Source organism: Sturnus vulgaris, chromosome 7, assembly GCF_052056855.1.
Source record: "Sturnus vulgaris isolate bStuVul1 chromosome 7, bStuVul1.hap1, whole genome shotgun sequence".
Lineage (NCBI taxonomy): Eukaryota > Metazoa > Chordata > Aves > Passeriformes > Sturnidae > Sturnus > Sturnus vulgaris.
The window spans coordinates 20,280,959-20,297,958 of NC_142249.1; the positions used below are offsets into that span (position 1 = coordinate 20,280,959).

At 50.0% G+C, this 17,000-nt stretch overlaps 2 protein-coding genes across 3 annotated transcripts in view; one reads left to right on the top strand and one right to left on the bottom strand.

Moving 5' to 3' along the window:
- Positions 1-379: 379 nt before the first annotated feature.
- Positions 380-17,000, top strand: part of OLA1 (Obg like ATPase 1) — a 128,939-nt gene continuing 112,318 nt past the window's right edge. Inside the window, exon 1 of one of the 2 annotated variants that reach the window (XM_088168024.1) lies at positions 380-419. In XM_088168024.1, the coding sequence (XP_088024150.1) occupies positions 414-419 (6 nt within the window). In that variant the 5' untranslated portion in view covers positions 380-413. Of the gene's footprint in view, positions 420-8,349; positions 8,445-17,000 lie in introns of those variants that run through there. The other variant, XM_088168025.1, reaches the window with a different exon arrangement.
- On the bottom strand, positions 4,604-7,455 carry SP9 (Sp9 transcription factor). The gene is made up of 2 exons (XM_014880144.2): positions 7,322-7,455; positions 4,604-6,599 (listed from the first exon to the last, which is right to left on the bottom strand). Exons 1-2 carry the CDS (start codon positions 7,340-7,342, stop codon positions 5,247-5,249), a joined length of 1,374 nt encoding a protein of 457 aa, XP_014735630.2. The 5' UTR covers positions 7,343-7,455; the 3' UTR covers positions 4,604-5,246.

Here is a 17,000-nt window from a genome sequence, read left to right on the forward strand (position 1 = left end):
TGGAAGAGCTTTGGAGCAAACCACTCATCCTGTCAGGGGAAGGTTGGTGTGGCTGTGCAGGCAGTGTTGCACTACTCCCGGTGCCTTCCCTAGGCCAGTTTGTGTCCCTCACCGGTACGGGAGTGACCCTCGGGGCCCCAGGGGGCGGCTGCGGGAGGGTGGGGGCCGGCCGGGGTGCTCCGGGCGGCAAGGGTGTGCTGGAGCCGCGGTGGGCCGGGCCGGACCGTACCGGGCCCGGGGCGGTGTTTGCCCGTTGCCCTCACGGGCCCCGCCGGCACCGCCCGCGGCGCGGGGCGGCTGCGCGCGCCCGGCCCCGCCCCGGCCCGCGAGGCCATGAGGAGCCGCCGCCCCGGGCCGAGCGTGGCGCTTGGCAGAGCCGGCAGGTCCCGGCAGGAGGTGCTGTCGCTCCGCGGATGGCGGTAAGAGCTGCTCTAGCGATATAGTTATTTTGTTATTTATTTATTTATTTTCGTAACAGCCGTGGAATAGGGTTAGCCTTCTACGGGGTTGGGCAGCGGGGGCCGCAGCGCCGTGAGGGGGTTCCCCCTCCCTGGCGGGGAGGGCAGGACCACTGGCAGGGACTCCCCGGTGCCGCAGCGGGGGCCGGCGGCTCTCCTGGGGCGGGCGGGCGGCTCTGCCGGGCGCTCTTCTGCTGGGGGCTTGGGGCTGCGTCGGGACGGGGCGAGCTGGGCTCCCGGCGGTGCTGGGTCCATCGGGTGGCTCTCGGGCCGGGCAGGACGGCGGGGAACTTCGAGCGAGGGGTCCCGGGCGGCTTTTCGGCTGTGCCGCCCCGTCGGACTCGTATCTTAGAATTAACGCCGAGCAATAAATTACTGCTACTCCGAAAGTAAATAGACGGGTGACTCCCAGATGGGGCTCCTGCTTGGATCGGTACAATAAATATCCCTGAAGGAAGCTCTCTATTTATGTTGTCATTGATTAATTCTCGCTACCTCATTTGATTTCGATTTAGAACGATTTGATTCTAATTTAATTAGCATGTAATTTGGATGTACATAATTACTGTAATTATGACATTCAGGTAAGGCAGCTTTAGGCTGAAAGGCAATTTCAAATTTTCTAGCAGCCTACTTTGTGCCGGGGAGCGGACAGGGACCCCGCGCCCTGCAAGCCAGGTACCAATTAGCACATCTCGGGAGCAGCGCTGCCGCGCGTTTGTGGAACAACAGCGGCGCCGAGGCGGCGGCGGCGGCAGAGCCGCGCCCGGGGCCCTCCGGCGGGGGCCCGCCGGGAGCCGCGCCCGGCCGCAGGTGCGGAGCCGGCCCGCGGGGCCGCGCGGAGGTTGCGGAGCGGTGCCCGTCGAGGGCCCGGCGCCCCTCCAGCTGGCGGCCCGGGCACCGTCGAGACCGGGCCGGCTGCCCCGGGCTGGGTGTGCGCGCGGTCGCGGCGGGCCTGTCCCGCCCCACCGTCTCCCAGAGAAGTTCGCGCTAGCCCGCCCGCTCCCAAGGGCCCTCTCCGGCCCCGTCCCACCCCAGCCTCCTCAGCCCGGCCTGCGCTCCCGCCGCCGGCTCCTCGCCGCGGCCCGGCCCGGGCAGCGCCGCCGTCCCCGCGGCCGCCCCGGCCGCGCCCCCAGCCCGCGCCCTCCGCGGGAGCGCCTCTAGGTGGCGCCCGGCAGCCGCCGTGCGGCCCCGCGCGGGGCAGCGCCGGGAGCGGGACCGGTGCGCGGGCTCGGTCTTGTTCCTGCTCTCCTTTTGTAATGTGTGAAGGATGTTATTCCTTGAGGAAATTTGTAGCTAAATTATTCTCACTTAAAATAAACACTTAGCACACCAATTACTCAAAGGGGCGGGCTGTCTGTTAGCTTCCCTTCATCTGCGTTTTGGAAGGGTGGGAGAGGATCCTGGGGAACAGATAATGGCTGCAAATAAATTACAGCTCCCGCAGATAAAGTTTCCATTTGAATTAAAAGACTCAATTAAGAAGCTGTCCAGGCACGAGATCGGGTGTTTATATATTATCTCATTAGAAGAAAAACATTAATGTTACCTTTTAAGTGTAAAACGAGCCGTTGGGTCTGTAACTCGCCGCGGGGGGCAAAAGGGACGCGCTTCCTGCGAACGGGGGATCTGGCGATCGAATGACATTTAGTGGATAATTTTTCCTGGCATTTTACCTTCTCTGTGTTGGTTGCCGTCACTGGCTGGTTGTTTGCTGTGTTTTAACGGGCTCACGGAGCAGGGTTGAAGTTGCTGTCCGCGAGGTGTGGGAATGGGCAGCAATAGCTGGAGCGGGATGTAAAGGGGAGCTAGGCTCAGCTCACGGGTAAGCCCGGGGCGAACGGGGCCAAGGCGGCGGGGAGCCCGGCTTCCCTTGTTCCTCCCTTCCCGCTGGAGCCCGAGGGGGCACCCCTTTTGCTCCCGGTGCTCTCCCGCTCTCGGGTTAGCGTCCTCTTACTAAAGAGGTGAACTACGGATTCAAAGACCGAAATCAGATTTATTTTTCGGTTCTCACACCGTTTGTTCTTTAGGGTTTTTTTTTGTGTAGAAGTTCCCCAGACCATATAATTATCTCCAACATTTACGAAAGAATGGTGTCATTTATTTTTTAAAAAGGTGACACGCTTTCTATTTTCTTGGTTAAACGAACCGGCTCTGCGGCCCAGAGCTGCTCCCTTCCTCGTTTCTGGGGAGTCTGTAAGTGATGGACGTTTTCTGACCCGAAGGGGCAAAGGCAATGCAAAAAGGTCCTTGATCACTGAGCTGAGAATTGTAACCCCGGCCTGGCAGAAACTGGACCTGGATGGTGTCCTTTGATGTGTTTTATTATAAATCGAAAACAAAGCTGACTTCTGCCCAGCACCCCGCTCGAGTGCATTCCTGCGCAGCCCCCAGGCCGCCCGGCAGGGAGGAGAGCCGGGTCCCGCCGCCCGGCCCGCTCTGTGTGTTACCGCCGCCCGAGCGCTTCCTCCGCGCCCGCTCCCCTCCCCTGCCCGCCGGGAAACCTGCCGGCTACCCGGCACCTTGCCGGGATGCTTTTGGCCGGGAAAATTCCGGAGCGGCTTTCGGGGAAGGTGCTGTCGGCAGCTGTGATGCGAGGTGCCTCTCCTGGGAGGCTCCCTTCCCCCGGCCCGCGGAACGGCCCGCCGGGCTCCCGTCGCCGCCCCAGGGCACAGGCGGTGCCGGCGCTGCCCGGCCGCTTTTGTGCAACAGTGGCGCGGAGGAGGTGGGACGCGGTTATTAGTATTCACGGCAGATGTATTTTCTTTAACGCAACGTCTTTATTCCAGTTGGTGGCCGACAGCAGAATCCGTTTTCCGATGCTATTTGCATTCCCTGTTTTATGGAGGATTAAAATATTTGTATTCATCCAATCTGTACCGGCCAGAGTAAATTAACTTTTTTTTCCCCTCACTATTTTTTTTTTTTTTTTAATAACACAATTATCTCATTTAACAATTTGCCTTTAAAAAAATACTGTGGCTGTTAGGTTGGTGGTCAGGAGACAAAGGGAGTGAAAATAATTTTCATTTCAATAATTGCCTTCTGGTCAATTTAACTGTGCCTTATTTTGAAAGAGCCTGTCTAAATGAGATTCCTGTCCCAAATGTGTTCCCAGGCCTTAGCCCAGCCTTTAATTATTCCTGAGTTTTTTTTCTTCAGAATAAGACGCTGCACTGAGTAATCACAAAGAAGTCAGAGAGCATCCTTGAACCTTTTCAATAGCAAAGCCACTGATATTCAAATAACATGCAAGGACCATTTGACTGCATGGGGACATAAGCATTTCCAATTCACTATTTGCATAGATCAACTGTCTTTGAAAAGGAAAGGAGCAGTTGTCTTCCATAACATTAAAAAGCCTAGTTATCAAATCAAGTGCTTAGTTTGGGGCTTTTAAAACGTTTACATTTTATCTTAGGTTGCCCTTTACCGTTTGACATGCAAATTTGGCGCAGTTAATTTGGACAATTAAAAGGATCTTCAAGGGAGCTTTGTCACCGAGAATATTCGGAGTTTTCCCCGTGGACCAGCTGAGATAAAGTTGGCCAGAACAAATGATGTCTAGGAGATTAATTAGATATTTGATAAGACATGAATCCCTAATAAGGGAATACAAGGCACAGGGGGCTGCTGTGTGCTCTAAGTCAAAATTAATAACATTTAACAAGATTTTCATTTAGGCATGAAATGTCTTTTCCGGAGTATTGACTCTAGCGATTTATTCCCCCGAGATCACCTCCCAGCCTAGACAGCCTTGTGGCTCTGAAGGCTTTTAAAATTAAATAAATAGTTCCTCAACACAGTTTGCCTTCACTCGATTTTGGGGATGGTTTCACCAGACACTTAGGTCTCAGCATGTTTTCCGACTGTAGCAGGGCTCGGACTCCGTTTTGGTTTTTTTTTTTTTTTTGTAAGTAAATTAAAGCAAAGGCGATTTGAAAAGAGTGAACAGAATGTTCAGTGTGCCTGGCTCGGGGGCTGGTTCCGTTCCCTCCCAGCTGTATCACTGTTGGCTATGTTTTTAATCACAGTGACTGTAAGGACGATGGAAAGGGGTGCGAGGGCTTCCACTAAAAAAGTAACCCCTGCGAGGACTGGGTGGGGGGAAGGAGGGGACATGAAGAAGAACAAACCCGTAAGTATATGGTTCAGAGTCCTTTAATAATACCAAAATGAAAATATGTCAAGATTTTTTTTTCCATACAGATAAACGCATTTAATTTCTTTAAGAGACCTTAACTTACATGTATTTGAGTGAAGTGTTAACTCAACATTTTAAATATCTTTTACATATATACTGACTTCCACAAAGTGCATCAGAAATTTAAAAAAAAAAAAAAAAAAACCAAAACAAAAAAAAACCCCAAAACCTCCCTGAATTTCAGGAATTCACCAATTAAAAAAAAAATCCCCAACCCCCCTATCAGATCAACATTTACAAGAAAAATAAGGGAACACGATCTGGTGGTTTGTTTTTTTTTTTCTGTTTTTCTTCTTTTTTGAACCCTATTTATACAGATGTTTATGAGATACAGAGGGACCGTCTCAAAGTTGCAGCTGTATTTCTCACCTTAAGCCTCTCTTCGGATGCTTGCCTTCCAACAGAAAGAGAAAAGGGAAACGGAACAATGTGTCACTCGGTACCTACTGGCCAGGCGGGACGGGGGCCGCGCCTCTCCGGCCCTGCCATCCACCGGCCCACCCCGGGGCGCTGCCGGCGGCGGGGTGGCTCCGTCCGTGCGGGCGGCGCGGGGCACAGTCCGAGCGGCTCCGGCGGCGCTGCCCCTAGGAGTCGCCGGGCCCCGCGGTAGGTTCCTTGCCCGGTCCGCGGGCGGCGGCGCCCACCCCCTCGTGCAGGATGAGGTCGGGGGACTCGGAGCGCGGCGTTTCCAGGTTGCTGGCGTCCGTGTCGCTGTCGCTCCCCTTTTTGCCCCCACCACCCCCGTTGTGCGTTTTGATATGTTTGCTCAGGTGGTCGCTGCGCATGAAGCGCTTGTTGCAGACGGGACAGGCGAAGCGCTTCTCGCCCGTGTGAGTCCGCAGGTGACGCTGCAGCTCGTCGGAGCGGGTGAAGCGCTTCCCGCAGAAGAGCCAGTTGCAGACGAAGGGCCGCTCGCCCGTGTGCCAGCGCAGGTGCGCCTTCAGGTGCGAGGTCTTGCCGTACACCTTGCCGCAGCCGGGGATGTGGCAGCTGTGCAGCCCCTTGCGCCGCAGGCTAGCCCCCGCCGGCCCCAGCCGCTCGGCCTCCTGGCAATTGGGGCAGTCGCAGGTGGCCCGGCCTGAGTAGCGCCGGGCGGAGCGGGCCGAGCCGCCCCCGGCGGCGGCGGCGCCCGAGATCATGGCACTGGCCGCCGCCACCGCCGCGCTGGAGTCCGTGTAGGAGGGCAGCACGGGCTTGAAGCCCTCCTGGGTGAGCAGGTGCTGGCTGGTGGAGAGCAGGTGCGAGGCGGCCGTGGAGCCCAGGCCGGTGGAGCTGAAGGCGGAGTGGGTAAGGGAGCTGAAGTCGGGGTTGTAGGTGCCCAGTTGGGAGTGCAACGAGGCCTGGGGGGCGCCCGAGTGCAGCGAGCTCTGCAGCCCCCCCGCCGGGTTCTGCACCTCAAGCCAGGAGCCCGGGTTGGTGTGCACATCCCACCAGGAGGAGGCCGCTCCGTTGGCTACCTCGCCCGCTGAGAGCGTGGAGTGGAAGCCCGACTTGTACCAGGACTCGTACGGGTGCGCCATGCCCACCCGCGGGTAGAGGCTCTCGGCCGCCGAGCTGTGCACTTTGGAGATGAAGGCCGACTGCCCGCCGGGCTCCTGCGGGGACACGCCCGCCGCCGCTGCCGCCGAGTTGGAGAAGAGGCCGCCGTAGTCGCTGCTGAAGGCCGAGGAAGTGGGCGAGGTGGAAGCCAGGCAGAAGGCGCTGTTGGCGGTGCCCGTGCCACTGGCCAGTCCGTTGGATCCCCTACTCGTGGCCACCGTGAAGCCCGAGAGGCTGGAGCCCAGGTTGCAGCTAGAGGTGGAGCGTTTCCAGGGGTGGAAGCCCCCTTTGGCGAAGGCGCTAGACTCGGGTAGGGTGGTCAGGGGACTAGTGTTGCCGATCTTGTTGCAGGTGGCGGCCAGCATGGCCAGGGGAGTCGTTCCAAATCTCGGCTCTTCCTGCGGGAAGAGACAAAGCCAGCCCGTCAGCCTAACCCTTGCCACCTCGCCAGGCTCCCGCGGAGACACGACAACGCGGGTAGAACCGCGGCGCAACGAGCGGTACAGCGGAAAAGTTTTCTCTTATTTTAGAAGAGGGCTCCAACCCTGCCACGCTCGGCGCAACTCATTTTCCGCCGGGCACCGGTCTCATGGCCCGAGAGATTTACAGCGCAAGCGGGTCCCGACGGGGACAAGCGACACGCGTGTTCCGAAAGGGCTGCTCGAGCGTACCGCCGTTAAACCAAAAATCCCGTGGGAACGAAATGCGGCGTCTCCTCGAGCAACCGTACAGGAGCGACGGAAAAAAAGAGATGGCAGCAAGGCGAGCAGTGTGCGGAGCCTTCCGACTGTCGCCTCGTGCAACGCCGGGCCAGCGAAAATCTTTGGAAATCGAGCGTAGTTCGAGTTAAAAAAACAAACAAACAAAAAATTCCCAAACCAAACCAACAACTAAACAAAAGAGAGCAGAAGCATCACGGCTTCTCTCCAGCCCAGCGAGTTTTCAGGCTAAACTCTTTGGGAACGACCCGATGGGCAGCCCGCAATGAAATCCCCCGAGGCGGGCCGGGATCACCTCCCATCCGCGGGTCCACGCGATTTGCGCAAGGGGCAGCCACAACGCGGCGGCAACGACAGTTTCTCCAGGGGGAAGCCGCGAGGAAGCGCACGGTGCGACTTACCCCGAGGATAGACGTAGCCATAGCACGTCCGTGGGCTGGGCGGTGGGGCGGAGGGGACGGCGCTCGGTGAGCGCCCCGCGCTGCCCGGCGGCACTAAGGACACTCCGGCGCGGCGGGGCCAAACTCTGCCTGAGTACGGGCAGCGCCCGCTTTGAAGTACCGCTGGCGGCGGCGCTCGCCCAATGAGGGCGCGGGCGGAGCGGCCCGGCAGCCAATCAGGCTGCGCGGAGGTGCCGGCGCCGGGGCGCGGGGCGCGTGCCAGTCAGCGGGCGGGGAGAAAACTCCCCGCTCCGGCCCGTGGTGGCGGCGGCCGCTCCGCAATTACCGCCGGCCCCGGCGCCCTGGGCCGCGCCTCCCGCTGGGCCGCGACTCCCGCCGCCCCCGCACCGCCTGCCCGCCGGAGAGAGCGAGGTCAGCGCCGACGGAGGGCTGGTGTCACGCCTGACGCCGCACCGCCGTCTCCTGTAAACTGTGCAGGAGGTGTCCGATGCCTCGCTGCTGGTGTAGCCACCTGCGATCCTCGCGGCCCGTAAACCATACCTGCGTCGCTTTTATTCAACAGGCCTTTTGCCTCCTTTTCAGGCCATTGGGGAGCTGTCCGTGTTGGATACAAATAACCTAACAGCGCCTAATGACATTCTGTGAAAACACGTTAAAATTTTTTTGTTTGTTTTCTTTACTAAATGCCAGAAGTAATTTCGTGCACAACGTATTTCTTACTTTCGTTGCAAAAGAAACTGAGGAGGCTTTGTGGTTATATAAAGTGCCAAAAAATTCCAGAGGCAGGGAACCGCCAGGCATCTCTTTGCTCCTGTACCAGGGCGGGAGATGGAACGAGAGGCATTTGACATCCTGTCGCTTAAGATAGAGGATATTATTTTACAGAGTAATCTTCAGCAAAACACTTTGAAAGTCAAATTCGCAGCCTACAGCACGTTTTTCAAGCCTCATATACTCCCGTGGAAGCGGTGCTGCTAATGGCAGAAGGCTTGTTCCCTCCTAGCAGTGCTAGGGCGCTGCTGGAATAAGCCTCCCTAGCACTTGCCTGTGGCCTCTGCACTGTGCACACTCCACGCACCCAGTGAGCGACAGAGACTTTACCTGCTCTCTGCATGTGCGAAATGTAAGTCCAAACCTCGGCTCCTCAATGTCTTGCAAGCTAGTCCCTTTGATTTGTAATTAATGGAGGCTTCTTAAGTAATTGGCTAGAACTTGCCCGTACTGTGCCCGCGGAAGATCAATAGGCGTGCAACTTTTCATCATCGCGGTCGGCTCTGTGAGAATGGGAATAGGAGCTTTTCCCCTTCCTTTTTGCCGTTCCCAGTACAGCTGAGTACAATTCTGAACCAGAAATATGATGAGTGCGTTCAGTCAATGTCGGGCCCTTGCTCTGCATTTCAGTCAATATTTCTTTCTCGGTGCCGCCTCAGCTATAGAGTGTAAAACCTTCTAGCAGATGCAAAATAGGCATCGCTTAGGAGCAAGATGGAGAAACCGGGAATTTGAGATTTATCATTTCGCTTTTCTTTACATGTTTACAAATATATATATATTTATGTGTGTGCTTAAATAAGGTGGGCATTGCGGTTTTTTCTACATTGTGTTATGCAATCTATAGGACTACTGCCATGCTAGGAAGGATGTCCCTGGAGATTATCTTTTATTTAAACGCCTAAGGCCATTTTCAAAGGGCGCTCGCCTTTTTGTCGCCGGGTACTAAATAGAGTCGGAGCAGTAGGAGAAAATACTGTTCTGCGTTTAATTCTTTCCACATTGACTCGCAGCCGGCGCAGGGTCCGGGTAGTGCATGGCAAAGCCTTCCCTCGAAAGGTCTGCCCGGAGCAGATCCTGAGCGGCAGCTGTACCCAGGGGGGCTGTAGCGCTCGGCGGGTGGAGGCGGCAGAAAGGCGGTGGCGGGGGGAGCGACATAACCCCCACGGGGGAGGCGAGGAGTCCGACAGGGGTACCCGGGAGCCATCGCCCAACAGGTGACTCCTTCCTTCCCTCCTTCCTTCTTCCCTTCTTCCTTTTCTCCGGGGGAAACCCGCTCCTTCCCTTCCCAGGAGCCTGCCGTGGTGGTCGTCAAGTGGCAGCGCGGCGCTCCTGGCCAGCCCCAGGGCGGCGGGGGGAGAGGGTCTTTCCTCTTATCCTGGGGAAAGTCATCAATAAAATACGGCTGGAAGGCAGATCGAGAGCGTGACGTTTAAAAATGTTTCCTCTACATCAGCGAGTAAAGGCATCTGCTGCCCGCTTGCGCTCCCACAGCAAAGTAGGGATTCTGCTGTGCCTGAAGACTGGCGGGCGGCTCTGCCTGCCGCACATCCATCTCCTCGCCCCTTTGTAGTCGGAAAAGTAACTAAAACCCGCAGGAACGAGGCAAGCGGTGGAAAGGCTGAGCGAATGGCGGCGGAAGGGGGAACGCTGCTAAAATCTTTAGGGGGTCAAGTATTTTCTGACAGATTTTTTTCATACTCCAAAAATCGAGTTTTTAAACAAAGATCAATGTGTTATGCTAAAGTGTTGAGCTGACTGTTAAAACATTTGGGGGGATAATGACAATGTAACAAAGGCCTGGTTTGGAGTGAATCATCACCCTTTTAAAAGTTAAAGCAATTTTCACGAGAATAGCTTTCAGCAAATGCTTTACATTATTCAAAACGGCCAAATAATGCTCTATTATAGAGCCTGAATGCTGCCAGTCAGCCCATAAGTGCAATTTGTGCAAAGGCTCGGTGCCTTATCTCCACTTCTTTATAAAGAGGTGAATATAAAACAATTTCTTCCAAACCCAGACAGAGAGCACGAAAATTGCTTCCCTTTCTGCAATCAGGGCAATTTAACTGGAGTGCAATTAGCACTATTAAATGTCGATTCTGCATAAACAAATCTGACTAAGAAGCGAAAGTGGGGTGAGAACCTCATATAAACTGAAACTGATTTTTTAAAATTATGTATCCGGGTCCTTTACAATTGATCCGTGACGTTTTCATCTCAGAATATATTTACATCATAAATACATTACAGTTAAATCAACATAAATCTAAAAAAAAAAAAAAATCTCAATATGAATACTAATAAAGAATAGCCTAATTAAATGCAACAGTTCACTTCCTTTGAACAATATTGTTTCCCATCTTCTCTCTACGAGTGTCTTTTGATCTGTGCAACTACTAAAGTTGCTGTCTTTAGGAGGTAGAGCTGGGAAACAATTCGTTCATTACAGATGGTTGGGAAGCTCCTGGGTTTATATTCAAGAGCATCAGATGAAATGGCTCGTCTGTTCAAAAAGAGCTCTGGGAAAGAGCTGCCAAATATTTTCCAAATAAATCGATTTAGCAGCAGTTAAATGTAAGGTTGCTGCACAATTTCCCCCTGCATTCTAGGAGGGGCACGGAGTTTTACCCCTGAATGTTACGGGTGGGAAGGGGTCAAACCCTTCCAAGTTTAAGAGAAGCAGCTTAATTTTCTGCCAAACAGAAGGGATATGGGCAGGGAACAGGCAAACTGCTCATTGCGAGATAAATAATTACGTCCTGCCAGATTTTTTTTTTTTTTTTAGCAACAGTTCTTCCGTGCGAAACGCCCTCCCCCCCTCAATTGCACTCTTCATTTACGTGATCTAGAAGCCAGCATTGATTATCAGAGCAACTCAGAGGGGTACCTGGTGGTAAATTAATAACTTCAGTTAGGAAAAGGCTTCCCCACTATTCTGCCCAAGACTACTACAAGGGGGAAGGATATATAGAGATAGTGTTAAAATACAGACCTTGGTGCCTGTTGAGTCCACTGAATTCTTTCCACTACAGAGTTTTTCATTTGTGGGTGAAGATGAAGTGCAGTTTTTGATTAGAAGGAAATATTTTATAGTTAATAAAAAGGGAATGAGCACTGGGATCAAATAGATCATGGAATTTAAATTAAAATTATGGCACTCTCCCACAATTTCTGCTTGATCTTTCATATGATGTTTGTTGCATGGTGCACTCCCCTCTCCTCCTGCCCCCCACACACTGAGCCCCGAGATGGAGCATCAGGCTGGGCTTTCTTCTTTTCTCGATCTTTAAGGTGACACTGTTTAGGAGTAGCAGGGAGACCCATATTACCCTGTGTTCAAAAAATCTGCACAATAGTTTCAGAAATCCTGTCGCTTACTGAACGCAGTCAAAAGCGTGTCTTTGGAATTAATTCTCTTCCGCTAAATTTATTTGGACTGTGTATTTTAAAGCTCCCTTGTTCTGTTTATCTCAGCCGGAGACACGTTAACAATTCAAGGGAAGACTAGTGTCAAAGGAAGGAAGGTGACTGCAGACTGGATGATGATTTTAATTGCTACAATTATTGGGAGATTATTCAACAGCATCATAGATTTGTTTTCTGCCTTGGTAGGAAAGTCTGAGGAACATTGTGCGAGGAGCATTGTACGAGGATTTTACCTCTCGGTTCACATGCTTTCCAGTGCTGTTACGATGTATAGGTTAGGCATGACAAGCTCAGGCTGCAGCAGGTTGGAAATTCAGCTACTGCTAGCGTTCAGAAAGCTTTCTTAAAACGCAGGTGTTTCTAAATAGAAAGAGTTTAATTAGTAAACGCTTGGACCCAACGTTTATAGAGCGTGAAACCGCCTTTCCACACAAGTCCATTAAAGCAGCTCTGCTGACTCGGTAATGAGGTGTGTGCGGGGAGCAGGGCAGCGGCGGCCGGGACGGCGAGCTCGGCGGTCGCTGGCAGCGCCCGGCCCGCCCCGGCCCGCCCGGCTCCTCCGCCCCGCGGCTCCCCCGGCGGCGCCGGCCGGGCCGCGGGGAAGCGGCAGCAGCGGGCGGGCAGGGCAACGCGCGGGTGCCTCACCGGAGCAGCCTCACCGCGGAAGAGTCCTGTCCCCACGTTCCTCCTAGCATCCCGCTTCCGGTGCCCTCCTAGCTTTTTATACCACTCTTTTAGCCAGGCGTGACTCAGAATGTTGATTGTGATTAAGCAAGCTTGTCTATCTAGAGATAGAGATATGTGGCAGCGTAATAGGCAGGATGATTGGCATTACAAAGTTCTCTTCGGTCCACAATGACCAATAAATCCTGCTGCAGCTTTTGCCATTTAATGAATTGCTATTTTGGTAGAGGAAAATATGCCAGACCCCCATTCCTATGTTCTCTTCTTCCCTCTCACCCTGTCCTGGGATTAGGGCAAGGAAAGAAGGGGAGCCATTCATTATGCTCTTTCTGTGTTCTGTAATTATTGCAACTCAGACTTAAGGTGAATTTCAGCTCAGATCATGAACCATTTCACGTTCAGATGCAAGCTTGCAATACTTTCCTAGTGGCAATTAGGAGCCTATTACAAGCCATTAGATTGATCAATGTACCTTAAACAATGTGAATGATTTATATGGCAAAGAAAAAAACCTTCTTACATCCATTGTACTGTTCCAGCGACCAACCTGGCCCTCTGTCTCCATTCATCACAGCTTTAAACAACAAAAGCAATTTATTTAGGAAAACTTAAATGCAAAGAAACAGGCTCAGTTCTTCATCATATAGGGCATCCGAGCTTTATCTCTTTATTGTCAAGAGATGTAGGCTGGAAGAATTCGAGTTTGTGGGGGGGGGGGGGGGGAAGGGAGGGTGAATTTGCTGGTTTCCAAATGGATTCATTCACCTTGTACCTGAAAGAAGGAAACAAAGAGATCCCTGACTGCTTCCTAAAGAGGACACTAATCTGCTGTGCAGATGCTACACACGGAGGAAAGTGGTAGCTTACACATGTATTCAGTGAACTGTTTGTTTAGATTATTGTAGCCTTTTAATGACAGTGTGGACACAGAACCACAAGAGCTGGAAGTTCCAAGACAGTTAAGGAGTGGAAAGCAGGCTGGGATGTGCCAGCTTATGGAGGGACAAGGGTAGATGCAGTCTTCACCATGGATGGTTATTCTAACCATTCTGCAACTGAGAAACTACAAAATATCAGCTTCTATCAAAGCCAGAGCTGCTACCCTGTAGGCCATGGGTCTGTCTTCATTTGCCTCCTTTCAGAAGACCCAGGGAACCTCTCACATCTGGAAAATTCCTCCTAGCTCCTGGCAACCCCAAAGTGAAGGGTTGGGAGAGACTGGTGACTTTACACTTGCCACCAATTTATTAGGGGGACAGAGATTCAGTTCAGAAGCAACAGGACCGTGATTTACCATTTATTGAAATGATAAAAACCTTATTTCTTGCATTTTACTTTCCTTTTTGCTAATCTTATTTACCTTGATACTTAGCACTCCAAAATTAGTCTTCTCTATACATACCAAGTGACCAAATGAATCTTTGGCTTGGTGTTAAAAAGATCTGACATGCTTCAAATTAAAACTGCTGAGAAATAAAATGCTACACACGTGAGCTAACTAAGCCATTCTTTAAAATGTGACTTTAATGGGTAACTGGTGACAGCATTTGTTAGAAAAAAAGCCAAAACATCTGTAAATCGTGGTTCAGCTGGAAATTTATTTTGGAATATCATAGAAAAGAGAATGTTATTAATTTAAGATTCTAGTTATTATTTGTGTTTCAGCAACAATCTGCTCTCTGGAAATTGCTGCAATGCTTGTCAAAAGTCACTGTTTTATCCATAATTTTCTGCAAGGAGGTAAGCACAGAGCTCCTCAGTATCAGTACAAAGAAAATAAACAAGGAATGAGTGTCAAATTCTGTCAAGAGGTAAGACCCTTTTGCTACAAAATGTGGATGCAACCATTCCTGATTTTCCAAGCTGTCCATATGGGATTGATACTATTCACTTACTTAGTTATTAGCTGCTTGCTTTCTTAGCTAGCAAAGGATTAGTAAAACACAATGTCTACCATGTAAAACCAAATTATCGTTGCAATAAGAATAAGAGCAGTCCTCCCCTTTCCCCGAAGGAGATCCCACATGGAGAAGAGCATTTGTGTTGAGAGAAGAGCATTTCTGTTGAGTCTGTTACACACTAACCCACTCCATTCCTTTCTTGTAGACCCTGCGCTATCGAGAGCTTTACCCATAGAATCAGCAGTGTCCTGCTTACCTTAAACTTGCTCTTTATCAAGGAGCAGACATCAAAGAAGAATAAAAGATCTGGAGGCCTCTCAAAGATTTTGTAGAGATTGTCCATTTAGTCACAATGTGCTTTAAAGTCTTTTTCCTTTTCCAAAGCTTTATATTTGTCTCTTTGCCCAGGAGAGTTGCTGGGCCAATCTCCTCAGGACATGTTCTGGCCTTCCTCTACTTTACGTATTGCTACAAAAACAGTCTATTTGAAGGGATTTCTGCAATCCTTAACTACACGTATACAAAAGCAGCCTATGTTTCCTAATATGCTGTTTCAGGCCTTTACATTCCAATCTGACTTGCATTGCCCTTTAATTATCTGTCTTCTTATTGTGATCAAGTGAATTTTTACTAATCTCCACATTTATTGTTAAGGTAAATAGATGCTGCTTTTAATCAGTATGGAGGGCCAGACCAATGCAGTTTGAAGTAACTTTAGTCAACTCTAAAGGGTTCAATGTGTGTGTAATTACAGAGGACGTCAGCTATTCACTCCAGTCTAATTCAGTGTCTGTTTAGAGACAGAGCTCTTCCTTTCCCCTGCTCCCTCTCTCACCTGATTTGCACCCCACTGCTCCACAAAGCCGGCAAGAAGAACACAGTGGAGGCCAAGCCAGAAGCAGCCTTCCTGAACTTCAGGCTGGATTCATTTAGTGGATTGGAACTCCTAGGTGAGTGTAAGCATACGGGTACAATATAACAACTTCTTCCAACAAAAAAGATTGATTGCATCTTAGCCTCGGTATTAAATGTGCTATTATCAGAAGAAACTGGAATAATGGATGCAGTCACTTTAAAAGAAAGTAAGTTTCCTTTGCAAGCATACTTATTATTTCAATAGTATTTGAGAACTAGTTTAATAGTGGCCACTTTGTTGCTTACTAAAATATATTTGAATTGAACACGTAAATATCAAGGTATTTTTTTCTTAATTTTAGTTTGAATTATTCCTGAAGTTCTCATTAAATTTACCATCTATAAAGGACAGATTAAATGAAAATGTCTTTTAGAAAAATAGAGCTGGAAATTATTTTGACCTTCGTGACCTGTTAGTGGTGATAATTTGCTGCAGCACTAGATACTGGGTGTATTTGACATTTTAGGTACTCCCTCATAGTTTCTGACATTTGTACAGATGAACTCCACCTGGGACAACTCAGCAGTCAACTTTTTGTTACCTTAATGTAAGTGAAAAGACCACAGCTGTTTTAAGCAATCTAGGTGGACACCACCAATGGAAAATTAAACTTGGGCAAGGGCAATGTTAAGAAAAGAACGTCTATTATCCACAATAATGCTCCTAACATTTTCTAGCCAGCTATTACCTGTGTCTGTCCATAATTGTCCTTGTTACAGTAATGTTACAATCTTTCTTTCTGAATAGTTACAGAAATCTCTCCACACTGACTTTTCCATATGTAAACAACCTATACAGCATTTTGTAATGTAAAACAAATGTGGTAAGTAGGTCCCACATTAAAAAATAATTTTGAGTGGAATGTCTGAAATGCTCAGGGGATTTTGAGGGGGAGATTAGAAAATACCACCACTTGTACTCAGTTTCCAAATGCATTCCCATATATGCAGATGAGTGTCAGTAGGACCTATGGAGCACATTGTTGCTGGATTTGGACTATCACTGAGAACAAATAACTCACTTTCTCTCTTGCAAAATGATGCAAAATAAACTGTAGTGGATTTTTGTTATCTAATATTTCTCATGGCTTTAACTGCACATGAACATAACTAAATTTTTATATTGACAATAATAATATCTGTCTATTTAGAAAACAACATGACTGCAAAATTCCCAGTTACAGCAAAACAAATAGAAGCCAAAATCTCTATTATCACATACCTCTATTTGTAATCCTTTTAGGTAAAACATGCTAGTTACTCTAATTGAAATGTGATTCTCTGTAAGGGCAGACCATTATACACCTCAGAGGGATTGAAAGCAGGGAAACAAAATGCAAGTTTCACATTTCTAAAATCTCATGTCTGTAATAAAGAAATAGGATGTTCACAATTCCCATGCAGTACTTAACACAGTGTAACTTGATCCTCCATGATGTATTTTGGAGGGAATTTAGCAAAGCTTCAAGGTTTGTTCACCTGAGACATGTACAAAAATGTGTCGATGTGTCCTGTTAGGCTGGTGTCTTGTAAACATCCTGGCTGAAAACACAGCTGTAGGAGGAAGAGCAGGCAGCTCTTTCCTATTATCACTGTACGTACATCAGGATGTGAAATCAAGTAGCCAGACCTTTCAGCCAGTACCCAAGTTGTTATGCACTCACTTCAAAAGAGGCTTTATCTGAGTGAGAATTACATGCTCCTATTCAAAGTCAGATTTTGAAGTTAGTGCACACAGAAACTTGTACTTGTTCAGAGGAAATTTTCTAAAAAGGTGCAAAGTGTAAAATACAATTGTAGGCTTTGGAAAGATAAGTTGCATAGTGCTTTAACTCCAGGACTGTTTTGAAATCCCCTTTTCCCAGCAGTGGGGGAAGTGCTGATTTCCAGTACACAGAGATGCAATACTGCGTTTTTCCAGGGAGTAGCTGTGGTACCCACGAATTGACTAGCCACATTCAATGAAGCAACAGGAGCAC

Excerpts from the sequence above, each read along its gene's own strand:
- SP9 (XM_014880144.2), bottom strand. The coding sequence starts at position 7,342 with ATGGCTACGTCTATCCTCGGG. Across the intron at positions 6,600-7,321 it reads TGGCTACGTCTATCCTCGGG|GAAGAGCCGAGATTTGGAAC; the intron begins GTAAGTCGCACC and ends CTCTTCCCGCAG.